The 26,285-nt window shown below is 44.7% G+C and overlaps 1 protein-coding gene across 1 annotated transcript in view; it reads left to right on the top strand.

Moving 5' to 3' along the window:
* The window catches only part of KCNH8 (potassium voltage-gated channel subfamily H member 8), a 335,452-nt gene that overhangs the window by 285,463 nt on the left and 23,704 nt on the right, over window positions 1-26,285 (top strand). Inside the window, exons 14-15 of the mRNA XM_066585790.1 lie at window positions 4,834-4,940; window positions 13,619-13,698. Of these exons, the coding sequence (XP_066441887.1) occupies window positions 4,834-4,940; window positions 13,619-13,698 (187 nt within the window). The remainder of the gene's footprint in view (window positions 1-4,833; window positions 4,941-13,618; window positions 13,699-26,285) is intronic.

Genomic DNA, 26,285 nt, shown 5'->3' with positions numbered 1-26,285 from the left:
GAAAATCAAATAAAAGTGGTTTAAAAAACATTTAAAAAAATACTCACCTTACTTCAGCTGCCAGGGCTAAGCTGCGTCTTTTCCTGCTGTCCCCTGCACTGTAGTGCTGATCTATCAGCAGGTGGGGATTTAAAATCCCCGCCTGCTGAAAGAGCTGAATGTGATTGGCTGAGGTACTCAGCCAATCACAGGGAGTTCTCGTCCATCATTTATTCATGGTGAGCTGCCTGTGATTGGCTGAGCACCTCAGCCAATCGCTTTCAGCTCTTTTAGCAGGCGGGGATTTCAAATATTTAAAGCCCTTCCCTGAAATCAATTGCCGGCAGCAGAATCCTCTACCGCGGCTGACATGTGTGACAGCTGCACTAGAGAATTGAAGAATTCTTCTGCTGCATCTGTCACAGATGTGGCAGATGTAGCAGCAGGGAATTCTTTTTACTAGTGAGGATGAAGGAAACATTTGCCGCATGTGGCAGATGTGTTCTTCATCCCGGTAGGTGACACAGCAGTGGCGGACAGGTAAGTATATATTTCTTTCTTTTTTTTTACACTCAAATTTTTCTTCTTCAGGGAAGAGCTTATACGTAAAACTCTTCCCTGAAAAACAGTTCAGTGGTGCCGGCAGACCATTGTCTTCAATGGAGCCGCCGGCAGCAGCAGCTGGTCAATTGAAGTGAATGCCTCCATTTTTTTTTTTTACACTAAAATGTTTCTTTTTCAGGGAAGGCCTTATATGTAAAGCCCTTCCCTGAAAAAGAATGCAGGAGTGCTGGCAGACCATTGTTTTCAATAGAGCCGCCGGCAGCAACCGCAGCTCCATTGAAAACAATGTGTGCATTCCCTATGGTGCACGCATGTCCTAATATTGCAGGCACATGCGTGTAAAGCACGGACATGTGAACACACCATAGGGAATGCAATGCTGCAAATAGAACCACAAAAACACGCTCGTGTTAAGCCACCTGTAGGTCTTCAAGAAGGGTTGTAACTTCTTACACTTGAGGGATTCTAATAACAGGGTGAGAACTGCTAGTAACCATTTTTTTTTCCTAAAAAACAGATTGATTTGATTATTGGATGCACTACTGTGGTACAATCTGCACATTGTAAATGCCATGAACAACTAACTACATTTGAAAGAATCTATACATATAAATGAAATATTTGCCAACAGGGAATGTTCTTACAATGAAAATACAGTATTTGCAAAAACAATCTTCACAGACAATTTGAATTTAACTTGTCCTGTAATTGCACCATTGCCATAATGTTTGGAGAGACTCTTCTTTTGCAACTCCCTTACGATTTACCAGCTACTGCATTAAAGTTTGCGGTTGAAACACACGAGCTGAATTATGCAAGCCACTGGAGGAGTTTGCAACCACACGGTTTCAATCATTTTGAATTACCTTCAAGAATCGTTAGTTGAAAAAATGAGAAATGCTGGTTAAAGATCCAAAATTGTTTTATAATGAACATGGAAAAATGTAACATGACTTTTGAAATATGGTAATATAGAATATTAAAAATGTTATTGACTCTTAATACAAAGCATAAGACAAAACCATGAAGGTAGGTTAAGTGGCAAAAAAATCTGTATTTTAAATATATTGAGTATATGGTATCTACGTTTTTTATTATTCTAGGCATCATATTGCTGTTCTAGTGTTTCATTTATTGATACATTTCCCAAATAATGTGGTGAGCAATGTCAAAAATATACAGTGGGTCTGGAAAGTCTTCAGTCCCTTTCACTTTTTTCACATTTTGTTATATTGTGACCTTGAGCAAATTTTTTAAAAATCAAGTTTTTTCCATCATTCTGTTCTCAATACCTCATAATGACAAAGTGACAACAGAAAGTTAGAAATCTTTATACATTTTAAAAAAATTAAAAGCTAACATTTTGCATTGACATAAGTATTGAAATCCTGTACTTCATGCCTAGTTGATTATGGCCTCCAGTCTTCCTGGTTATGATGCCGCAAAATTTGCACACCTGGATTTGGGTGTTTTCTGCCTTTACTCTCTGCAGATCCTCTCAAGCTCTGTCAGGTTGGATGGGGACTCTCTGTGGACAGTCATTTTCAGATCCATTCAGAGATGTATGATTGGGTTCTAGTCAGGGCTCTCGGTGGGCCATTCAAGGCCATTCACAAAGCTGTCCATAAGCTACTCCTGTGTTGTCTTGGCTGTGTGCTTAGGGTTATTGTCTTGCTGAAAGGCTAACTTTCTGCCCAGTCTGAGTTCCCTTGCACTCTGGATCAAGTTTCAATAAGAATATCTCTGTTCTTTGCTATATTCAATTTTCTATCTACCCTGACCAGTTTTGCTGTTCCAGCCGCTGAACCCCCACCCTCCACTAGCACACAACATGAGGCTGCCACCACTAGACTTCACTCTATGGATGGTATTACGCAGGTGATGAGCAGTGACCTGTTTCTTCCAGGCATAAAGCCTGGAAGAAATAATTAGAATTGCATTATAGGCCAAAAAGTTCAATCTTAGTTTCATCAGACCAGAGAATCCTGTTTCTCAAAGAGTGAGAGTCCCGTAAGTGCTTCTTGGCAAACTCTCGGCAGGCCTCCATGTGTCTTTCACTGAGGTGAGTCTTCTTAATGTCCAGTCTGCCATAAAGCCCAGGTTGGTGGACTGCTGCTGTGATGGTTTATCTTCTGGAAGTTTCTCCCATCTGCACACAGGATCTTTTGAGCTCAGGAAGAATGATCATTGGGTTCTTGGTCACTTCTCTTAGCTAGACCCGTCTCTCCCAATTGCTTTGTTTGCTGGGTAGGCAATTATTTCCTCCTCATGACTAGATTTGGCTCTGATTTGCATTGTGAGCTCTAAGACTTTACAAAGACAGGAGTGTGTCTTAAAAATCATGTCCAATCAACTGAGTTTACCACAAGTGGACTTCAATCACAGTGTAGAAACATTTTAAAGATGATCAAGAGAAATGGGAGGCCACCAGAGCTAGATTCCAAGTGGTCATACCAAGGGGTGTAGATACTTATGTCAATGTAAAATGTTGGTTTTTCATTCAAAAATAAAATAATACAAAGATTTCTAAAATTCTATTTTAAGCGCTGCGTAATAATTTGGTGCTATACAAATAAAGATTATTATTACGTTATCATTGTGGCCTATTAAATGCAGAATCATTGGGGAAAAAAACTCTTTTTATTAAATTCCCACAAGACCACAACATAGCAAAATGTAAAAACATAAGTGAACGAGTTTGAAGACTTTACAAATTCAGGCCTTAGTCACACGGGCGTTTTTTCCCGCGATTTGCGGATCGCATGACAGATGCGCATCCGCAAATCTCGTGACCGGGGCCGAAAAATCGCCCGAAAAACCTGCTCCTAGCCGCGTTTCAATAGAAACTGGCTGGAGCTGTCCAGCGCATTGAATTCAATGGAGCCGGCAATACAGCCAGCTCCATTGAAAGCAATGCGCTGCGGGCAATCTCACGATGAATTTTCAGGAAGGGCTTAAATATATAAGCCCTTCCCTGCAATTCATCCAGAAATGTGTAAAAATAAAAAATATATATATACTCACCTGGTCCCGGCAGATGGCGTTCAGCCGCGGCCGGCGGCAGTTCTCCTGAACTGCTCACTCTGTAGTATTCAGCAGCCGGGGATTTAAAATCCCTGCCTGCTGAATGAACTGCCTCTGATTGGTCAGGCTGACCAATCAGAGGCAGCTCTCACTCACACCCATTCATGAATTCATGAATGGGTGTGAGTGAGAGCTGCCTCTAATTGGTCACAGCCTGACCAATCAGAGGCAGCACTCACTCACCCATTCATGAATTCATGAATGGGTGTGAGAGCTGCCTCTGATTGGTCAGGCTGTGACCAATCAGAGGCAGCTTATTCAGCAGGTGGGGATCTTAAATCCCCGGCTGCTGAATACTACAGAGAGCAGTTCAGGAGAACTGCCGCTGGCCGCTGCTGAACTCCGTTTGCCGGGACCAGGTGAGTATATATATTTTTTTGGTTTTTACACATTTCTGGATGAATTGCAGGGAAGGGCTTATATTTTGAAGCCCTTCCCGAAAATTCAACCCGTGCTCGCCGGCAGCCCATTGCTTTCAATGGACAAACATCATTCTTCTCTGCCACAGCTGTTACAGTTGTGGCAGAGGAGAATGATTTGTCTACTATATGTTCTCAATGGGGTCGGCGCTGCTGCCGCCGGCCCCATTGAGCGCATATAGAGAAGAGAACAGGAATCGCAGATAGGTGGGATCTGCGAATTCTGTTCTATAATTTATCGGACGAGCGCATAAAAAGCGCTCATGTGTCCGATACAATTGCAAAGCAATGGTTTTATAAAATCGCCGGACGCATGCGCAAATCGTGCGAAAAAACGCCCATCTGACTAAGCCCTCACTGTACATAGAATAAGAGGTGAAAATCCATTCCCATTTCCATCCATGGAAAATGCTGTTGGCACTTGGTCTGTTCCCACAGGAAAGAAATCATTGACAAATTCAGTCAAAATTGTCAGCATTGGCGAACAAAAAATTCTTGCCCATGACAACATTAAACGAGTTTTCTGAGAGTTAATAAAAACATGTCTGGGCAATAAATGTACTCGTATTTAAAAAAATTAAACCATACTCATTAAATTACCCCCAGTACAGTGCTGAAGCCCTGGTCTCCACCTATCTGGTCCCAAAAGATGCTGACCATAACTTTTTGTTTAATCTCAGAACCCTTTTAAGAGCAGTCTTATGCCAGCATAATGCTTAAACAAATCAAGAGTACGTACTAAGATGATTTAACATAGCAATATTTATGAACATTTTTCTTTTAACAGAGTTGTTGATGGGATTGAGGATGATAATGGCATTGAAGAAGGTCAAGCATTTGATTTTGAAGCCTATCAGATGAGACAACAAGCACGATTGAATCAAAATGTTGCAGGTAATGTATATGTAATGATTTCTGCTTGAGTATCAATCATGTTACCACATGTCATTGTCGGAATATAGTTTTCTGCATTTCAATAAAATAAAAATAAATAAATAAATAAATTTAAAAAGTATATATAAATAAATAACTAATGTCATCTGATACCTGGATAGTGAAAACTTATATGAGACACACAGTGTGATAGATTGGCACGTCTTGGTATAAGTTAGACTTTTGGTAGAAGTTGAGCTGTTGTTTTATATCTTTTATCTATCTTTCTATCTATCTTTCTATCCATTTATCTATCTATCTATCTGTCTATCTATCTACACTATGCAGCAAATCTTAGGGCCCATTTAGGCGCAAAAATAATCTTTCAAACGACTGAAAGATTGAAAGATTTTGTTATCTATTTGCATAAAGTGTTAATGGCCTTTAACACTTTATCATCTTTATTTGCATGTAAAAGGGCCTCCAGGAGCTGTTTGTAGAGCTCAGCATGTGATTAATCACACGCTCAGCTGTGCACAGGGCTGTTCTGCTTAGGGTTGCCAGCAAGTTACAATGTTTTCTGCCAGCTCCCGTGGAGATAACAGCATGCGGTCTATTGAGAGACAATTTATATTTTAGTGTAGAAATTAAATGGATAGAGATAGATAGATAGATAGATATGAGATGATAGATAGATATACATCTTGAGTTTTTCTCATTGTCTTCTCTCTACATGTTCATCTCTGTTGCAGTGAAGATCACATTCCCCATTGATATACATTTTAAAAGTGCATTTACTGGTAATTCTGTATGACAACTCATTGACCCAAATTTATCAAGTAGCATAATTTTATGACACAAGGGAAAATATCACTTGGTATATTACGTATCTCTGACTTACTTGAGATAAAATTACACTATTGGATAAATGGGTCAGCAGGATGTGAATTATTTTCCAGTAACTTGTAATTCAGTTACCAGTTTGTCTGTGTGCTGTATATTGCATCCACTTAAGTGCCTGGGTCATCTTTGTAATTAAGTGTGGAAGACAAGATTAATAAAGGTGATTATACTAATTAATTTCCAAAGACTAGACTTAACCCCTCCAATCTTTATTTATAGGGCAAACATATTTTTAGAAGGCTGAATGGAGAAAATACAGTTCAACTTCAAGCATAAAATTCCATTTTTAGATCCAAAATTCTGCGTCGATCAATTTCATAATATACTTTTATTATGGCTGCAACTGCTTTTCTAATACACAGATGAAAATATCATGTTCCTCTTCACATAGCCATATACTTAAGTGCTAAAATTCTGTCTGCTTGCAGAAACAACTTGGGGAATATAAAGAGCTTGTGCAGTAACTGAGCAAATTTATTACTAAATTCAATGACAGCTGTAGACACTTGTAAGCTCCTCCTAGTGGGGGCTACATACTGATTAACTCTATAGCTATACAGGGAATATGGAGCTTTAAACCCTTAACAACAGCCCATACAGCTATTTACAGCGGTTGTTAAAGAACCTTATTCTGATGCATATGCCGTTTTACAGCACTGCATCAGAAGACTAGCAAGGGTCTCTTGTACCAGGGGGAGCGGGCACTGGACTGTCTATGGACCATCTTTGACAGTGCGGACTAGAGAAACCAACAATCCCTGCTTTTTAATCCTTTACGTGTCATGGTCAATGCGACCACTGCATATAAAAGGTTGACAGAAAGAGTGGGGCCCTGTATCTCCCATTGGAACCCCAAAATGTGATTACAGGGTCCTGATGGGCTGCTGCAGTATCCAGATACTTGAAGGTGGCCTCCAGATCTGCTAACTACGGTGGCCTATGAGGCTCAGTATAGCAGTGTATTATAAGAACGATCCATGATGATAATATTCAAGTCCCCTTGTGGAACAAACATAAAAAGTTAAGAAAGTTTAAAAAAATAGTAAAAAACTAAAAAATGTATCCTAAAATGATGCCATTGAAAAACACAACTTGTCTCGCCAAAGCAAACCCTCAAATCATAGCATGTAAGGCCGAAAAAAGACATATGTCCACCCAGTTCAGCCTATTCACCCTCAATATTGATCCAGAGGAAGGCCAAAAAACTCCAATGAGGTAGAAACCAATTTTCCCCATTTAAGGGAAAAAGTCCTTCCTGACTCTATTCTGTCAATCAGAATAATCCCAGGATCACCGACCCTTCTGAAGTCATAAGTGATTATAACATATATTATTGTATGTCTCAAGGAAGGCATCCATGCCTCTCTTAAACTCTTTTGTCGAATTTGTCATCACTACGTCCTCAGGCAGAGAGTTTTAGAGTCTCACTGCTCTTACAGTAAAGAACCCCCTTCTAGCAATGTTAACAGAAAAATTAAAAAGTTATGGCCTTAGGAATGAGATGATGAAAAAAAATTATAGAATTCATTGGTCATTAAGATGCAAACAAGCCTTGATACTAAGGGGTTAACAGCTATAAATTTGTATTATACAATTAATCAGAAACTACATTTGGACCTAAACGAAAATAATGAAAATCAGGTTAGAGATACCCCTTAAGTTCTTTATTTTATATTTACTGAAATGTACTATATACTTAAGTACTATATACTTAACCCAACACTACAAAGAAACACGAATTTCTGAGCAAACTCTTGCCAGCATTGGGAAATCATGTAAACTCCAAACACTTTTCTGTAAGTAGTACCAATTAGTATGCCAGTAACTGGGGAGAGTTTTAAAAGACTGTCTTCCACCTCATTAATGATTTAAGGCCCTTTTACATGGACTGATTCTATGCCATTTACCAATCAACAGTAGAGCATGTTGGGCGGGCCTCATTGCTGCCATTCATGTGTGGCAGATTATCATTAGTATACCTTGAATAATTGTTAATGAGATCATTCTTTCCCATACAGATGCCTTCCATCAGCAGCACATCTCCCTGTTTATATGACAAGCAAGCATTTTTATGCCTGAATAAATGATCTGATCAGACTATGATTCTTTTAGCATATTCACATATCCCAATGATCGGGCAGGTGAACATTCTTGCAACTGTTCATGTTTCATCATTGTCTCATGTAAAAGGACCCTAAAGCGGACCTAAATTTTCAGACAGCTTATGCTCATTTAATATCCTGTTGATGTGTCTCATCAATTTTGTAATAGACTTTCAGAATTTTTTTTTTGCTTTACCACTGTAAATCAAGGCTGAAGCACAGCCCCTCTGCATTCCACTACTTGTTGTTAGGCATTCAGCTTCTGTAGTAACTGGAATATTGGGATGTCTTCTTAACTGGTAGAGGGGATACCTTCACAGGTTGCTTTCTTGAACTCACACTGCACTCTGATCTGCAGTCAATGTGTACACAGTCTCTACCTCTCCTGATGTTATATTTACCTAAACTGCTATGTACACTTATCGTTATGCTGCAGCCAAATTTACTTTTTGTACACACTGACTGTAGACTTGAGAGCATGAAGAGCAGTGTGATTGCAGAGAACCAATCTGTGAAGATAGCCCCTCTCCTATGGCTAAGAAGATATCATAATGTTCTAGTTGCTAGAGAAGCTGAATGCCTAATGACAAGTAGTGGATTGCAAAGGGGCTGCACATCAGTCTTGATTTTCTTTGGTAAAACAAAATAATTTTTAAGGAAAGTATATTACTAGATGGATGAGACACATGAGCTATTAAGTGAGCATAAGTTGTCTAAAAAGTTAAGTACTTTGAAAGTTTAATCTCCTTCAAACTATGATCCATGAATTGACAAAATAAAGCATTTTCATGTCTCTAGTATTTGAATATAAGGTGGATGAACAGATAACCAGCTGAAGCTATGTTAGGTCAGTATAAATTGCCATAACATATCGCATAAAGATTTTTTTCTAGTTTCCTGCAACAACATAGCTCAGGTAAAGGTGACAGGAAGGGACAGCGTGTTCTTCTAGTGTTTATGGCTGTGCTTGTTGGGGAAACATTTTACACTATTTTATGTTGTGCTAAAAAGTGGATTCTCAACAACATATATAGCAGCAATATAATACAATGTCAGATCCTTCCCAATAACATATTCATTAGCTCAACTGCTGGCAAGTAACTTCTCTACTGCTGTGTGATCCTTCCTGCTGTGCCTTTCTTATTACTGATGTGTTCCTGTAATTGGGTAGCTGCTGCCGGTATGTTTGCTTCTGTCCATGAGCTGAAAATAATTGAAGTATTTATTTAATCTTCGGTCTCCTGTCTGCCTCTGTAAATACAGAAATGCTACTTTATCTTGCTGCATTTAAGCATAAATAATATGATATATCTATATTTCTCATGTCCATCAGCTATAGGATTATGGTAACTGTAGCCAATGCCTTTTGGAAGAGTAGTCCTATACCTCTGTGAAGAAACAGAATTATTATAACACAGGCATAAGTTATGGAAATGCAAGCCATCAAAACTTGGAATGTCACATTTAACGAGAGTAGGATACAGCTAAGCACCATTATTTTTAATTGGTTCTACTCTCTTTCTTGTAGATATTTTACAGTAGTCACAGCTTCCTCCTAGGTTAACAGAGCCATATTCATAAACAGCTATTATTAAGGAAATTACATTGAAAGCTCCGATGTAGCAGGGACTGGAATATGAGTAAAGGTTACAGATAATAAAGGAATTATACAGTATTTCATTATTTTGAAGCCAAAACATCTTAATAAGCATATTGTGTTTAATTATTTGTCCTATATCTTCTTTGCTTAATTGCCTTAAAAGTGTCAGTTAATAAGTTTTTGGGTCAAAGATATATAATACAATGTAATCATTCAGTGATACAAGTTATATACAAAACATTATAATTATTATGAAAAGTTGCATATTCTTCCCCTTTCCAGCAGCCTGTAGTTCATCTCCCCTGCTTGCAGGTTCTGGTTAAACACTTCTCAGCTTCCAAAAACTCTGTTCAGTATAAACAAGTAAAAAAAGCAATGGAGGAGGGAGATGCAGCTTCTCACTCGGAGAAATAGCCTCAGGAGGAGATGAGAGTGGTAGCAGCAAGGCGGGACATCTGATTGGCTATGGATACTTTTACAACTGTCAAGCATTAAAGCGCCCAATGGTCATCCCAATGACTATCACTCCTGGGCTTTCATACATGAGCAATAGTGGTTCAGTGAATGGAGGCGGAGCGTGCTGGAGATCTCTTCCGACTTTCCTCCTTCATTCACTGTGAACAGGAAGTGGTTCAAAGATCAACAACTGCCTGTTTATACTGAGCAATAAGTAGCTTAGTCACTTTGTTCCCTGTCAAGTCCTGCTTTCACATAGGACTACTATTGCTTAGAATCACTCATTTAACCCTCTCCAATCCACTGTCTGACGTCTGAAGACATTATGATTTAAGGCTGTACAACTCAGATGTTGGAAGACATCCGTCAGGGTTCTCTTACTGTATATTGCCAGCCACTCTGCTGTTGGAGCTTACCCAACGTGTCACCTCATGCAGTACTGGCTTTAGCCAGCAGATAGCGCTGTTGTATAACAGCAGAAAAAGAGTAAGCCCCCTAGGAAAACCAGGATATAAATTGGATTGGAAAGGGTTAAGGGATTTTTCGGTAGATAGCTAGCCCATGTAAAAATACCCTTAGACGCAGCACACATCACAGTTCTTCAATGACACTAGGAGTGGCCCATCTACTTTTATCTTGAGCAGTCTGCAGTTCATGGTAGTCTGCAAATGAGATATAAAATTTATATAAAATTAAAATAACACTTTTGCACAAAAGCTTCTCTTAGAGAAGACTAAAAATATTTGTTGACTTTGGCATTTGAGTCAAATACCGAATATCCATTCCATATTCTGTGATTCATCACTTACTGCAAATTTTTTTTTTGCAAGCTCCCTACTATGCTCAGAGGATACACCCTCCCAGCCTTTACCAGCAACATGGCTACCGGCTGCTGCTTTTTTCACAGTGCTTTAAAGGGAGTCTGTTAGCAGTGTTGCCAACGTAATACTGCTGTTAGTGCTAGGAGTGGGGGGGGGGGGAGGTCTAATCTTACCTCTCTTGGTCCTTCTACCTTTTCCAGCTGGACAATCTAGTCAACAATAATGGTAAAATTGTTGTCACTGCTTGGCTGGTTGGTCTGGTAATGCAAAGGGTCCTCTCAGTATCTAGAACAATATGCTACTAAAAATGTTTTCCTGGGCCTATCATGGCATATCAGCATTGTCACTCTACTACCTCAGTCACTGATAGGAACTGGGAATGATCCCCCATTAACAGCTACAGCAACATGATGGAGTTATATACTTAGTTGCCTTGGCAAGTTGAGCCAGTAGTGGTGGCCCTGTGTAAAATCTCACTCAGTATGACCAGAATGGTCTGCAAGCATCTTTTTTTTATTGTGAGTAGAGATGAGCGAGCATACTTGCTAAGGACAAATACTCGAGCGAGTATTGTCCTAGCAAGTACCTGCTGGCTCGTGAGAAAACATTCGGGTGCCGGCGGGGGTGAGCGGTGTGTTGCAGGAGGGAGCGGGGGGGGGGGCTCTCTCACGAGTGGGCAGGTGCTCGCTAAGGACAATACTCGCTCGAGTATTTGTCCTTAGCGAGTATGCTCACTCATCTCTAATTGTGAGTGTTCTCTCAGTGAGTACAATGATAACCTACAGAGTACACAGTAAACCGCCAGTATAAAGGATTACATTCATCAAAACACGTCAGTCTCAGATATGTGAGAGATCTCAGCCACCTTTGCCAGATAAAATGCACCAAGCACCCAAATATTTCTTTAATGTGTAACTGTTATTTTTCTTCCATAAAATATACAGAAGAGGCGATTATAAGCATTTTTACAATATGTTTTATTAGCCTTTTCTGTACATTTTTTCTTCAAAACCTCTCTCCTACTACGCCGCTGGGTGAAGATGTTGCTAGCAAAAGCTGGATTCACCTAACAGCAGAGGAGGGCGCTCCAGCTGTGCCTGCGCTGTTCTCTATAGTGCAGCTATAGCTGTTACCACTGAACACTTTATTATTAAAGGCTGCTTTACGCTTTTCTATTAAGTCTTACAAGCATAATAAATTACTTCTGTGCCCCACATCTGTCCCAGTGCTGTTATTTCTCTTCTGCTTCTGTTGTTCTTCTCTTGGAAGTGGACTGTGAATGGAGAAGCCATTCTATGCTGCACACGGCTTCTCCCCTTCACAATGCCCACTTCCTGATGGACCCAATGCAATGTTAGGGCTCTCAGTGTATCAGGTGTACAGTACTATATGTCACCACCCCAATGCACTGAGACACAGACAGTGCATAAGGTCAAGGGAGGGAAAGTCCTGTGAATGGGACATGCCATTTGCAGCATAGAAAGGCTTCTCTATACACAGTGCACCACTGGGGAAAGAACAGCAGAAGGGAAAAAAACAGTGCAGGGGACAGATGTGGGGCACAAAAGGAAATATGTTTGTAAGGCTCAATTTAATATATGAAGCAGCCTTTATTAATAGTGTTTAATGGGAATAGCTGTGTCTGCCGCTGCACTATAGCTCAGACACAAAAATAAATGTCCAAGACAGGACCGCAGAATTTATCACTAAATAAATAGTTTATTGAGAATTACATATATAATAAAAGCATTTAAATAAACAGAACATGAAGGAAATGCAGCATCAATACATAGGGAAATACATCACCTCAGGTCACACATATAAGAAGTTCCCAAAGACAGTCATACTTATATCCACCTACAATAGGAGCAACCAAGCTTAATGTCACATAGCCGAGGATCTAGAAATCCCTGCGCCCCCACATGCATGTTTCACCCTTAGCTTCGTCCAGAGAAAAGTACAGGCACAGCTGGAGCGCCCTTTTCTGCTATGCTGTTAGGTGAATATGGATTTCCCAAGCTGTTTCCAAGCAATGTCCTCACCCAGCTGCATAGCAAAAGAGGGGTTTTGAAGTAAAAATGTACAGAATAGGATAATGGTGGTCAGAAACACTATCTTTTCTCCTTAGGGAGAGCACCTAGACGGTGAGTAAGGAGACTGTAAAGGCCATTCGCGCTCCTCTGGGTAATATGCAAATAAGGCAAATGGAAGAATGCCTCCACAGTGTCACTTATTGGAAGGCAGCATTCCTTCAAGCCAAAGTTAGACTCTTTATACAAGCCTTGTAACAATGACTGGGAATTAAAAGCAAAGCCAGACTCCATGCACAGACAGCTGTTTCAGGGTATTTGCCCTTCATTAGTGTATAGTAGGAGTCTGGCTTTGCTAGTGAGAGGCCTGGGACGGGGGTCAGAAATGCTATATTTTCTTCTTAGGGAGAGCACCTAGACAGTGAGTGAGGAGATTCAAAAGGCCATTCATGATCCTCTGAAGGATAGGATAATAAAACATATAGCAAAAATGCTTAGCATTGCCTATTCTGTACATTACAAAAAAAATGTAATTACATTTTCATTTCAACCATCAAAACTTCAAGCCAATACCATTCATTTTTCTATATTTCCACTACCAGCTGTAACTGCAATCTCCTCTCCACTAATGGAGAATCTGCTACTCAGAAGTGCAGTGTAAATCCCGGCTTCCATATTCCTTTTGGTAACTCCTTTGTCATTACGAAGGAGTATACTGTTGATGTACATTTACAACAATGACCTAATGTGTACTTTAGATTTACTCTTTGTTGTTTATCTTTGACAGACTTTTCGGATTTCAACCCAGCAATGCTTTTTATTACTGCTGAAGAAACCAAACAACAGATTTCCCATCTCAACCATGAGGTACATTATATTCTTCTGTACACACATATCATATATATATATTATGTATTATTTGCACTTAGAAAGAAGTAAGAAACTTGTGTTGTTAAAGGGGTTTTATTTTGTAATAAAATACCATTAAAATGGGCAGCTTTTTGGTATTCTAGATAACAGTTTTGAAGCTTAGAGTATTTCAATTCACAACTTCTGTAAGGCCGCCTGCACACGGGCGGAAATCCCGCGGCGGTATTTCCCGCGGGATTTCCGCCACTAAAAGCCTGCATAGGAGTGCATTACAATACGCACTCCTATGCAGACGGACGCGGTTTGGCCGCGCGAAATATCGCGCGGCAAACAAACCGCGGCATGTCCTATTTCTGTACGGGGCTCGCAGAGCCTCGCACAGAAACGTCACTCACCCGGCCGCCGGCTCCGGTCTGCGCATGCGCCGGCTGCCCGGCAGTCGGCACATGAAAGAGCCGGGGCCGCCAGGCGCGGGTGAGTACGCGCTCGTCCCTGCAGGCTCTCGGGTCGGGTCCCGTGGCGAGAATTCTCGCCGCCGGATCCGACCCACTCGTCTGCAGGCGGCCTAACTCTCAGAGATTCGACTGATAAGTTCTAGAAAGACCTCTCAGTCTACTTCCCTGCACTCATCTATATGGCGATATTATGTGGGATGTGTATGCATTTTTATGTGTACTTTACTGTATATAGGAGTATTATTAAGGCATTGTATAGTGGTATTATTTGGACGCTGTATAATGGTTCTATTTAGGCACCATTTAAGGGACTTACATCAAGGGGTTAGTGTTGCAATAGAGAGGTAATGGAAAGATGTTGCCATGAGCACCAAATTTTGGTGCTACAGAATTGAGCATGGTTATTGGACTCTAAGTGATTGGACGATGCTCTGATATAAAAGACAACTTTGTTGCATGGTAGGCAGAAATAGGGTGAACAGAAAATATGAAAGAAGACCAGAAAGCTGAGCTGAATGCCGGACTGGAAGGAAGGCCTGTAGAGAGGTTTCCTGAGTTGAGTTTCCTGAAGAGGGAGAGAAACGGTTCTTATGGACCTGAGCTGGAGAGGGCCGATTAGCACTCACTGACGAGGAGACTAAGGAAGGAGTGGAGAGTAGCACTTCTGACCCTGGACAATGCTGTAGCATCTCTTTGGTTGGTAGAAGCCGCAACTCCAGCGCATTAAAATGTGAGGCCAACCTCCTCAAAGATGATACGTTTGCACACCAATAGGGTTACAAATAGTTAGCAGGCCTACTGCAGGGGATAGAGAATGCACTGGGGAAGCCAGACTGTTGGCCAATTTCCGTTGCTTAAGCCCCCATTTGCTGACTGAGATATTTTTGCAAGGGGAAAGTAAAATGGTGGCTCAGGAAGAAAGACGGATAAAGGGAGACATTGTGAATTACGTTCTGCAATCTGTATTTCTCTCAGACAGAATTAATATTAGGAAAATGTTAATAATATTGCTTAGAGTGTATTAATACATTAGAGCTAGAGATGAGCGAACACCAAAATGTTCGGGTGTTCGTTATTCGGAACGAACTTCCCGTGATGCTCGAGGGTTCGTTTCGAACAACGAACCCCATTGAAGTCAATGGGCGACCAGAACATTTTTGTATTTCGCCGATGCTCGCTAAGGTTTTCATGTGTGAAAATCTGGGCAATTCAGGAAAGTGATGGGAATGACACAGTGACGGATAGGGCAGGCGAGGGGCTACGTGTTGGGCTGCATCTCAAGTTCACAGGTCCCACTATTAAGCCACAATACCGGCAAGAGTGGGCCCCCCCCCCTCCCAACAACTTTTACTTCTGAAAAGCCCTCATTAGCATGGCATACCTTTGCTAAGCACCACACTACCTCCAACAAAGCACAATCACTGCCTGCATGACACTCCACTGACACTTCTCCTGGGTTACATGCTGCCCAACCGCCCCCCCTCCCCCCCCCACAGCGCACACCAAAGTGTCCCTGGGCAGCCTTCAGCTGCCCTCATGCCACACCACGCTCATGTCTATTTAGAATTGCGTCTGCCATGACGAGGGACCGCAGGCACACACTGCAGAGGTTGGCACGGCTAGGCAGCGACCCTCTTTAAAAGTGGCGGAGCGATAGCCCACAATGCTGTACAGAAGCAATGAGAAATAGAATCCTGTGCCACCGCCATCAGGAGCTGCACACGTGGGCATAGCAATGGGGAACCTATGTGCCACACACTATTCATTCTGTCAAGGTGTCTGCATGCCCCAGTCAGACCGGGCTTTTTAATTCATAGACACAGGCAGGTACAACTCCCTATTGTGAAGTCCCTGTCGACCCACAGCATGGGTGGCTCCCTGGAACCCACCGGCGGTACACAGAAATATCCCATTGCATTGCCCAACACAGCTGAGGTAGTAATGTCGTGCTTAATGCAGGTGGGCTTCGGCCCACACTGCATGCCCCAGTCTGACTGGGGTTCTTTATAAGTGTACAGATGTAGTAAAAACTCCGTGTGCACCTACAGCATGGGTGGGTGCCAGGAAGCCACCGGCGGTACATAGAAATATCCCATTGCATTGCCCAACACAGCTGAGGTAGTAATGTTGTGCTTAACCCTTTCCAATCCAATTTGTATATGGTTTTCCTAGGGGGCTTACTCTTTTTCTGCTGTTATACAACGGCGCTATATGCTGGCTAAAGCCAGTACTGCATGAGCTGACACGTAGGATAGGCTCCGACAGCAGAGAGGCTGGCAATATACAGTAAGAGAACCCCGACGGACGTCTACCAACAACGGAGCTGTACAGCCTTAAACCCTAATGTCTTCACAGGTCACACAGTGGACTGGAAAGGGTTAATGCAGGTGGGTTTCGGCCCACACTGCATGCCCCAGTCAGACTGGGGTTCTTTACAAGTGGACACATGTAGGTTAAACTCCCTGTGGACCCACTGCCTGGGTGGGTGCCAGGAAGCCACCGGCGGTACATAGAAATATCCCATTGCATTGCCCAACACAGCTGAGGTAGTAATGTCGTGCGTAATACAGGTGGGCTTCGGCCCACACTGCATGCCCCAGTCAGACGGGTTCTTTAGAAGTGTACAGATGTATTAAAAACTCAGTGTGCACCTACAGCATGGGTGGCTCCCTGGAACCCACCGGCGGTACACAAAAATATCCCATTGCATTGCCCAACACAGCTGAGGTAGTAATGTCGTGCTTAATGCAGGTAGGCTTCGGCCCACACTGCATGCCCCAGTCAGACTGGGGTTCTTTACAAGTGGACACATGTAGGTTAAACTCCCTGTGGACCCACTGCCTGGGTGGGTGCCAGGAAGCCACCGGCGGTACATAGAAATATCCCATTGCATTGCCCAACACAGCTGAGGTAGTAATGTCGTGCGTAATACAGGTGGGCTTCGGCCCACACTGCATGCCCCAGTCAGACGGGTTCTTTAGAAGTGTACAGATGTATTAAAAACTCAGTGTGCACCTACAGCATGGGTGGCTCCCTGGAACCCACCGGCGGTACATAAAAATATCCCATTGCATTGCCCAACACAGCTGAGGTAACGTCAGCTGTAATGCAGGTGGGCTAAAAATTAATTTGATTACACTGTAGGCGAGGGCCCACAAAAATTGCTGTATCAACAGTACTAATGTACATCCCAAAAATTGGCCATGGCCAGCCAAGAGGGCAGGTGAAACCCATTAATCGCTTTGGTTAATGTGGCTTAAGTGGTAACTAGGCCTGGAGGCAGCCCAGTGTAACGAAAAATTGGTTCAAGTTAAAGTTCCAATGCTTTTAAGCGCATTGAAACTTATAAAAATTGTTCTGAAAAATTATTTGAGTGAGCCTTGTGGCCCTAAGAAAAATTGCCCGTTCAGCGTGATTACATGAGGTTTCAGGAGGAGGAGCAGGAGGAGGAGGAGGAGGAATATTAGACACAGATTGATGAAGCAGAAATGTCCCCGTTTTGGATGGTGAGAGAGAACGTAGCTTCCATCCGTGGGTGCAGCCTACGTATTGCTTACGTATCGCTGCTGTCCGCTGGTGGAGAACAGAAGTCTGGGGAAATCCAGCCTTTGTTCATCTTGATGAGTGTTAGCCTGTCGGCACTGTCGGTTGACAAGCGGCTACGCTTATCTGTGATGATTCCCCCAGCCGCACTAAACACCCTCTCCGACAAGACGCTAGCCGCAGGACAAGCAAGCACCTCCAGGGCATACAGTGCTAGTTCAGGCCACATGTCCAGCTTCGACACCCAGTAGTTGTAGGGGGCAGAGGCATCACCAAGGATGGTCGTGCGATCCGCTACGTACTCCCTCACCATCCTTTTACAGTGCTCCCGCCGACTCAGCCGTGACTGGGGAGCGGTGACACAGTCTTGGTGGGGAGCCATAAAGCTGGCCAGGCCCTTAAAGACTGTTGCACTGCCTGGGATGTACATGCTGCTCGATCTACGCACATCCCCTGCTACCTTGCCCTCGGTACTGCGCCTTCTGCCACTAGCGCTGTCGGCTGGGAATTTTACCATCAGCTTGTCCGCAAGGGTCCTGTGGTATAGCAACACTCTCGAACCCCTTTCCTCTTCGGGAATCAGAGTGGGCAGGTTCTCCTTATACCGTGGATCGAGCAGTGTGTACACCCAGTAATCCGTAGTGGCCAGAATGCGTGCAACGCGAGGGTCACGAGAAAGGCATCCTAACATGAAGTCAGCCATGTGTGCCAGGGTACCTGTACGCAACACATGGCTGTCTTCACTAGGAAGATCACTTTCAGGATCCTCCTCCTCCTCCTCCTCCTCCTCAGGCCATACACGCTGAAAGGATGACAGGCAATCAGCTGGTGTACCGTCAGCAGCGGCCCAAGCTGTCTCTTCCCCCTCCTCCTCATCCTCCTCATGCTCCTCCTCCTCCTCCTGTACGCGCTGAGAAATAGACAGGAGGGTGCCCTGACTATCCAGCGGCATACTGTCTTCCCCCGCCCCCGTTTCCGAGCGCAAAGCAGCTGCCTTTATGGTTTGCAGGGAATTTCTCAAGATGCATAGCAGAGGAATGGTGACGCTAATGATTGTAGCATCGCCACTCACCACCTGGGTAGACTCCTCAAAATTACCAAGGACATGGCAGATGTCTGCCAACCAGGCCCACTCTTCTGAAAGGAATTGAGGAGGCTGACTCCCACTGCGCCGCCCATGTTGGAGTTGGTATTCCACTATTGCTCTACGCTGCTCATAGAGCCTAGCCAACATGTGGAGCGTAGAGTTCCACCGTGTGGGCACGTCGCACAGCAGTCGGTGTACTGGCAGCTTAAAGTGATGTTGCAGGGTGCGCAGGGTGGCAGCGTCCGTGTGGGACTTGCGGAAATGTGCGCAGAGCCGGCGCGCCTTTACGAGCAGGTCTGACAAGCGTGGGTAGCTTTTCAGAAACCGCTGAACCACCAAATTAAAGACGTGGGCCAGGCATGGCACGTGCGTGAGGCTGCCAAGCTGCAGAGCCGCCACCAGGTTACGCCCATTGTCACACACGACCATGCCCGGTTGGAGGCTCAGCGGCGCAAGCCAGCGGTCGGTCTGCTGTGTCAGACCCTGCAGCAGTTCGTGGGCCGTGTGCCTCTTATCGCCTAAGCTGAGTAGTTTCAGCACGGCCTGCTGACGCTTGCCCACCGCTGTGCTGCCACACCGCGCGACACCGACTGCTGGCGACATGCTGCTGCTAACACATCTTGATTGCGAGACAGAGGAGGAGGAGGAGGAGGAGGAGGAGGGTGCTTTAGTGGAGGAAGCATACACCTCCGCAGATACCACCACCGAGCTGGGGCCCGCAATTCTGGGGGTGGGTAGGACGTGAGCGGTCCCAGGCTCTGACTCTGTCCCAGCCTCCACTAAATTCACCCAATGTGCCGTCAGGGAGATGTAGTGGCCCTGCCCGCCTGTGCTTGTCCACGTGTCCGTAGTTAAGTGGACCGTGGCAGTAACCGCGTTGGTGAGGGCGCGCACAATGTTGCGGGATGGGACGGCACATCGGGAAAAGTAGTGGCGACTGGGAACTGAGTAGCGCGGGGCCGCCGCCTCCATGATACTTTTGAAGGACTCAGTTTCCACAACCCTATACGGCAGCATCTCAAGGCTGATGAATTTTGCTATGCGGACGGTTAACGTTTGAGCGTGCGGGTGCGTGGCGGCGTACTTGCGCTTGCGCTCGAACACTTGCGCAAGCGACGGCTGAACGGTGCGCTGAACTACACTGCTGGATGGGGCCGAGGACAGCGGAGATGAGGGTGTGGGTGCAGGCCATGAGGCGGTAGTGCCTGTGTCCTGAGAGGGGGGTTGCATCTCAGTGGCAGGTTGGGGCACAGGGGGAGAGGCAGGGGTGCAAACCGGAGGCGGTGAACGGCCTTCGTCCCACCTTGTGGGGTGCTTGGCCATCATATGTCTGCGCATGGTGGTGGTGGTGAGGCTGTTGGTGTTGGCTCCCCGGCTGAGCTTTGCGCAACAAAGGTTGCACACCACTGTTCGTCGGTCGTCAGGCGTCTCTGTGAAAAACTGCCAGACCTTAGAGCACCTCGGCCTCTGCAGGGTGGCATGGCGCGAGGGGGCGCTTTGGGAAACACTTGGTGGATTATTCGGTCTGGCCCTGCCTCTACCCCTGGACACCGCACTGCCTCTTGCAACCTGCCCTGCTGATGCCCTTGACTCCCCCTCTGAAGACCTGTCCTCCTGAGTAAGCGTTGCACACCAGGTGGGGTCAGTCACCTCATCGTCCTGCTGCTCTTCCTCCGAATCCTCTGTGCGCTGCTCCCTTGGACTTACTGCCCTTACTACTACCTCACTGCAAGACAACTGTGTCTGATCGTCATCATCCTCCTCACCCACAGAAAGTTGTTGAGACAGTTGGCGGAAGTCCCCAGCCTCTTCCCTCGGACCCCGGGAACTTTCGAATGGTTGGGCATCAGTGACGATAAACTCCTCTGGTGGGAGAGGAACCGCTGCTGCCCAATCTAAGCAGGGGCCCGAGAACAGTTCCTGGGAGTGTTCCCGCTCCTGAGCAGGTGTCATTGTAGTGGAGTGAGGAGGCTGGGAGGAAGGAGGAGCAGCAGACAGAGGATTCGGATTTGCAGCAGTGGACGGCGCAGAACTGCGTGTTGACGATAGGTTGCTCGAAGCACTTTCTGCCATCCTGGACAGGACCTGCTCACACTGCTCATTTTCTCCCGCGTGGACCCATTAATTGGGCGATGAATGTGGGGACGCCAGAAACGTGCCTCTCTCCTAATCGCGCAGCAGTCGGCTGCGACACACCGGGATCAGGAGCTCGGGCTGTGCCCACACCCTGACTTGGCCCTCCGCGTCCTCGGCCGCGTCCACGTCCTCTAGGCCTACCCCTACCCCTCAGCATGCTGTATTACCAGTGATTTGATTTAACAGGCAGGAAATAAATTGGCGCAAGACTGCAGGCCAAATATAATTTTTGCCCTTTTGGGAAAACGAAAGGCCCCACTGCCTCTAGTGAATGAATAATCTAAGTTTAATAACTGTGCTGTGTCCCTGCTTATGTGTCACAGAACGTGAGGGTAGCAGAGTTATTATAACTCTGGCAGAGCAGGTATTTTTTTTCCCAATTAAGGAAAGCAAATGGCGAAGCCAGCAGTAAAGCGTAGCTGGGTGCGTATGATTTAGCAATGTTTTTCACGCAGCTCACACGTGTCCACAGGCGTTAGGACGGACAGAGGCTGGACAAATAGATTTGTTTTCAGTTTTTTCCCACCAAAAGGCAGCACTGCGTATATTCAATGAACATGAGAAGTGTAATAACTGTGCTGTGTCCCTGCTTATGTGTCACAGAACGTGAGGGTAGCAGAGTTATTATAACTCTGGCAGAGCAGGTATTTTTTTTCCCAATTAAGGAAAGCAAATGGCGAAGCCAGCAGTAAAGCGTAGCTGGGTGCGTCTGATTTAGCAATGTTTTTCACGCAGCTCACACGTGTCCACAGGCGTTAGGACGGACAGAGGCTGGACAAATAGATTTGTTTTCAGTTTTTTCCCACCAAAAGGCAGCACTGCGTATATTCAATGAACATGAGAAGTGTAATAACTGTGCTGTGTCCCTGCTTATGTGTCACAGAACGTGAGGGTAGCAGAGTTATTATAACTCTGGCAGAGCAGGTATTTTTTTTCCCAATTAAGGAAAGCAAATGGCGAAGCCAGCAGTAAAGCGTAGCTGGGTGCGTATGATTTAGCAATGTTTTTCACGCAGCTCACACGTGTCCACAGGCGTTAGGACGGACAGAGGCTGGACAAATAGATTTGTTTTCACTTGTTTTTCCACCAAAAGGCAGCACTGCGTATATTCTATGAATAATAACTGTGTTGTGGCCCTGCCTATACAATTCTTTCCCTGCAGTATCAATGGAGGGTGCAATGCTCTGCAGAAGCGATTTTGAGAAGCCCAAAAAAAATGCAGCACAGCTAACAGCAGCCTGGACAGTACTGCACACGGATAAATATGGCCCTAGAAAGGACCGTTGAGGTTCTTGAAGGCTACACTCACTCCTAACACTCTCCCTGCCTATGCAGCACTTCTGTCCCTAATGCCGGGTGCAACGCTCTGCAGAGCCGATTTTGAGAAAAAAAAAAATTCCACTGCTAACAGCAGCCAACACACAGCTATCAGTGGCCCTAATAAGGACCTTTGGGGGGTCTTGAAGCCTACACTAACTACCAATTCTTTCCCTACAGCAGCTCCGGTATAAACAGCACTGTCCCTCATCTAACTCACACCGCATCTGAGGCGAGCCGCGGGAGGGGCCGACTTTTATATTAGGCGAACACCTGATCTCGCCAGCCACTCACAGCAGGGGGGTGGTATAGGGCTTAAACGTTGCAGGGGGAAGTTGTAATGCCTTCCCTGTCTTTCAATTGGCCAGAAAAGCGCGCTAACGTCTCAGGGAAGGAAGTGAAAGTAACCAGAACACCGCATGGTGTTCGTTACGAATAACGAACATCCCGAACACCCTAATATTCGCACGAATATCAAGCTCGGACGAACGCGTTCGCTCATCTCTAATTAGAGCCAATAGTTTATCGCAGCCAAAATAATCAAAGGTACTCCTTTTACTGCTCCCTCATTATCATCCAATGATTTACTCAGTGTTATCTATAACTTTGGTTTTCTTTTTGTGCTCATAAGTAAATATTGTATACTTTGGTTACTCCATCTGCTGCATCGTATACTGAATCTTGTGCTACAGTACCTTGACTAGCGACAACTGAGTGGCAGTATTTTGTGGACCCAATATGGTAGGGTTATGGAACACTGTTTGGTGATATAGTTTTAATAATGGATGAAAGTAAGGGTGGACACTCACTATCGTTATTTTCTCTCTTGCGCTGCGAGAACACGAGGAAACTCTCGTCTTGCAGCGCAAGAAAGACGCCGGTATAGAACTGGCATATCGCTAGTGGTTTCAACGGGGCCAGCGGCAGCAGCGCTAGCCCCATTGAAAGCATAGGGAGAATGCCGCGGACTTCTGCCAGAGCTGTTACAGCTGTGGCAGAAGTCCGCGGCATTCTATTCCATTTTTAAATCCCCGACTGCTGAAAGAGCTTAATAGCAGTGCTGGGGAGCCAGCAGGAGGACGCGTCTGAGCGCCGGAGAGGTGAGTAATATTTTTTATTTTTTTTTAAACACTTATTGATGATTATCCGGGAAGGGCTTAAATTTCAAGATCTTCCCCGATAATCTTACTGCGGGGTTTGACTGAAGCCATTGCTTTCAATGGGATCGGCAGCAATGCCGATCCCATTGAAAGCAATAGAATACAATGCCGGGGACTTCTGCCACAGCTGTGACAGCTGTTACAGCTGTGACAGCTGTTACAGCTGTGGCAGAGGGTTCCTTCATCCCCGCGGTCCCCGCGGGGATGAAGGAAACTCCTGCCAAAGCTGTCACAGCTGTGGCAGAAGTCCCGGCATTCTGCTTCTCTTTTCAATTGGGCTAGCGCTGCTGCTGCTGGCCCCATTGAAAAGACTGGCGATATGCCGGCGTCATGCCGATATCCTGGCGTGATGCTGGCTTTTTTCTCGCACTGTGCTGCGAGACTTTAACTTTACTCTCGCATTGCAGTGGAGAAAAAACGCCAGTGGGTGTCCACCCTAATATTTAGTCCTCGTAGGCAATAGTAATGCATTAGCTACATGTAATCAATTAATTATACCTTAATAAAATTAAGTATTAATTGCTTTTAAAGACAAATATGACTTAGTGAATACAAAATTTAGAAATTGTACCTGATAATGTTATATATAGTGTAAAAGACAGATACTATAGGTTTCTTTTCCAGTCGGGAGGGGTATCATCTCTCCTTAGTGAGAGTACTAAGAAGGTGAGTGAGGAGACTTATAAGGCCATCCATGCTCCTCTGCGTAATATGAAAACAAGGAAGATGGAACAATACCTCTGCAGCGCCACCTATTGGATGACAGCATTCCTTCAAATCAGTGCTTGACCCTTTATACAGGTCTGTAGAGCAATGATTAGGAATTGAAAACCAAGCCAGAATCCATACACAGACAGCTGTTTCTGGGTTTTTGCCCCTCAGCAGTGTGCAGTAAAATCCTGGCTTGGCTAGTGAGAGGCCTGTAATATGGGTCAGGAGGGGTATCACCTCTCCTTAGGGAAAGCACCAAGAAAGTGAGTGAGGAGACTTATGATGCCATCCATGCTCCTCTGGTGCTCTCCCTAAGCCCCTGCACATTGATGAGGGGCTGAAACCCCCAAAACAGCTTGCTGTGTATTGATCCTGGCATGGTTTTCAATTCCCAATTATTGTTCTACAAACCTGTATAAAGGGTCAAGCATTGATTTGAAGGAATGCAGCCATCCAATAGGTGGTGCTGCTGAGACATTGTTCCATCTTCCTTGTTTCATCTTTTCCAGTCAAAATGTTCATCTTCAACTTTAGGAACAATATATATATTCTGTACATTTAGCAAAAAAATCACACAGAAGCCTCAGTAAATATAGCATCACCCATTTATTTATGTTCACCCTTTGCCTTTTTGATAACTTCATTTCTCATTTTAAAGAAATCTGCAGGGATACTTTTCCTTGCTTCTTGTAAACACCTCCAAAGTTCACTTTTAGATGTTGGGTGAATTTTCTACTACTCTTGTAATCCCAAATACATAGTAAGTAACATAGTTTGTAAGGCTGGAAAAGGCAAAAGTCCATACAGTTCAGCCTATTATCCTGCAATGCTGATGTAAGGATGTTGAGGTCTGGACTCTCGGGAAGCCATTCCCTACTTCTGAGAACACCAACAGCTTTTCTTTTTGCAGTGTTCTAAGTTTTCTTCTCTTGCTGTAGAATGGATCTTTGATCAAATAAATAACCAACTCCAGATGTTGTTAGAAACCTTCAAGCCTGCACTGACGCCCCACCATAACATAACCGACTCGTGGATATAAATTGGTTAGATGACTGTTTCATTTCTTCAGTTACTTACATGCTGCCTTCTTTTTCAAATTTAGACTGATTGGTAAATGCAACCGCACTGCACATTTCAGACATCCAATTTTATTGTTCTAGTACAATTTTTTCATATTGTACCTTTTCTCAATAATGGCTTCTATTTGGGAGCAAAGAATGAGAATTCCTGCAGCTGAATGGTTTTGTCTCTGGACAGAACCAAACAGCACCGGGCGGACCCCCTTGACTACAATGGGGTCCACCCGCTTTCCGCCCAGCTATCCGGCTTTTTGATGGAAGGAAAAGCGCTGCATGCAACGCTTTTTCTTCTGGCATTTTCAGCTGGAGCTGTGATGGAACCTCTGGCTGGAGGTTTCAACGCAGATATAACCCTTTCCTCTGGGCTACACATATTAAAGGGGTTGTCCCGCGCCGAAACGGTTTTTTTTTTTTTCAACCCCCCCCCCCCCCCCGTTCGGCGCGAGACAACCCCGATGCAGGGACCTAAAGAAAGCTTACCGGAGCGCTTACCTTAATCCCCGCGCTCCGGTGACTTCTATACTTACCGGTGAAGATGGCCGCCGGGATCCTCTTCCTCCGTGGAGCGCAGCTCTTCTGTGCGGTCCATTGCCGATTCCAGCCTCCTGATTGGCTGGAATCGGCACATGACGGGGCGGAGCTACACGGAGCCGGCATTCTGCACGAGCGGCTCCATTGAAGAGAGCAGAAGACCCGGACTGCGCAAGCGCGGCTAATTTGGCCATCGGAGGGCGAAAATTAGTCGGCTCCATGGGAACGAGGACGCCAGCAACGGAGCAGGTAAGTAAAAAACTTTTTATAACTTCTGTATGGCTCATAATTAATGCACAATGTACATTACAAAGTGCATTAATATGGCCATACAGAAGTGTATAGACCCACTTGCTGCCGCGGGACAACCCCTTTAAGTTCTTTAAGTCTTTCCTGCTAAGTTTTGTTCTTGAGACCTTTGACTATTTTTGTAGCCCATCTTTGGACTTGTTCTATTTTATATAATGTCTTTTGGAAGTATTCCAGATATGCTTTTACCAGAGCACTATACAGTGGGATCACAATCTCCATCTTTCTAGTGGTTATGCCCCTAGCTATGCAGTTG

Source organism: Eleutherodactylus coqui, chromosome 12, assembly GCF_035609145.1.
Source record: "Eleutherodactylus coqui strain aEleCoq1 chromosome 12, aEleCoq1.hap1, whole genome shotgun sequence".
Taxonomy (NCBI): Eukaryota; Metazoa; Chordata; class Amphibia; order Anura; family Eleutherodactylidae; genus Eleutherodactylus; species Eleutherodactylus coqui.
This window is presented reverse-complemented; position numbering and strand designations above follow the sequence as displayed.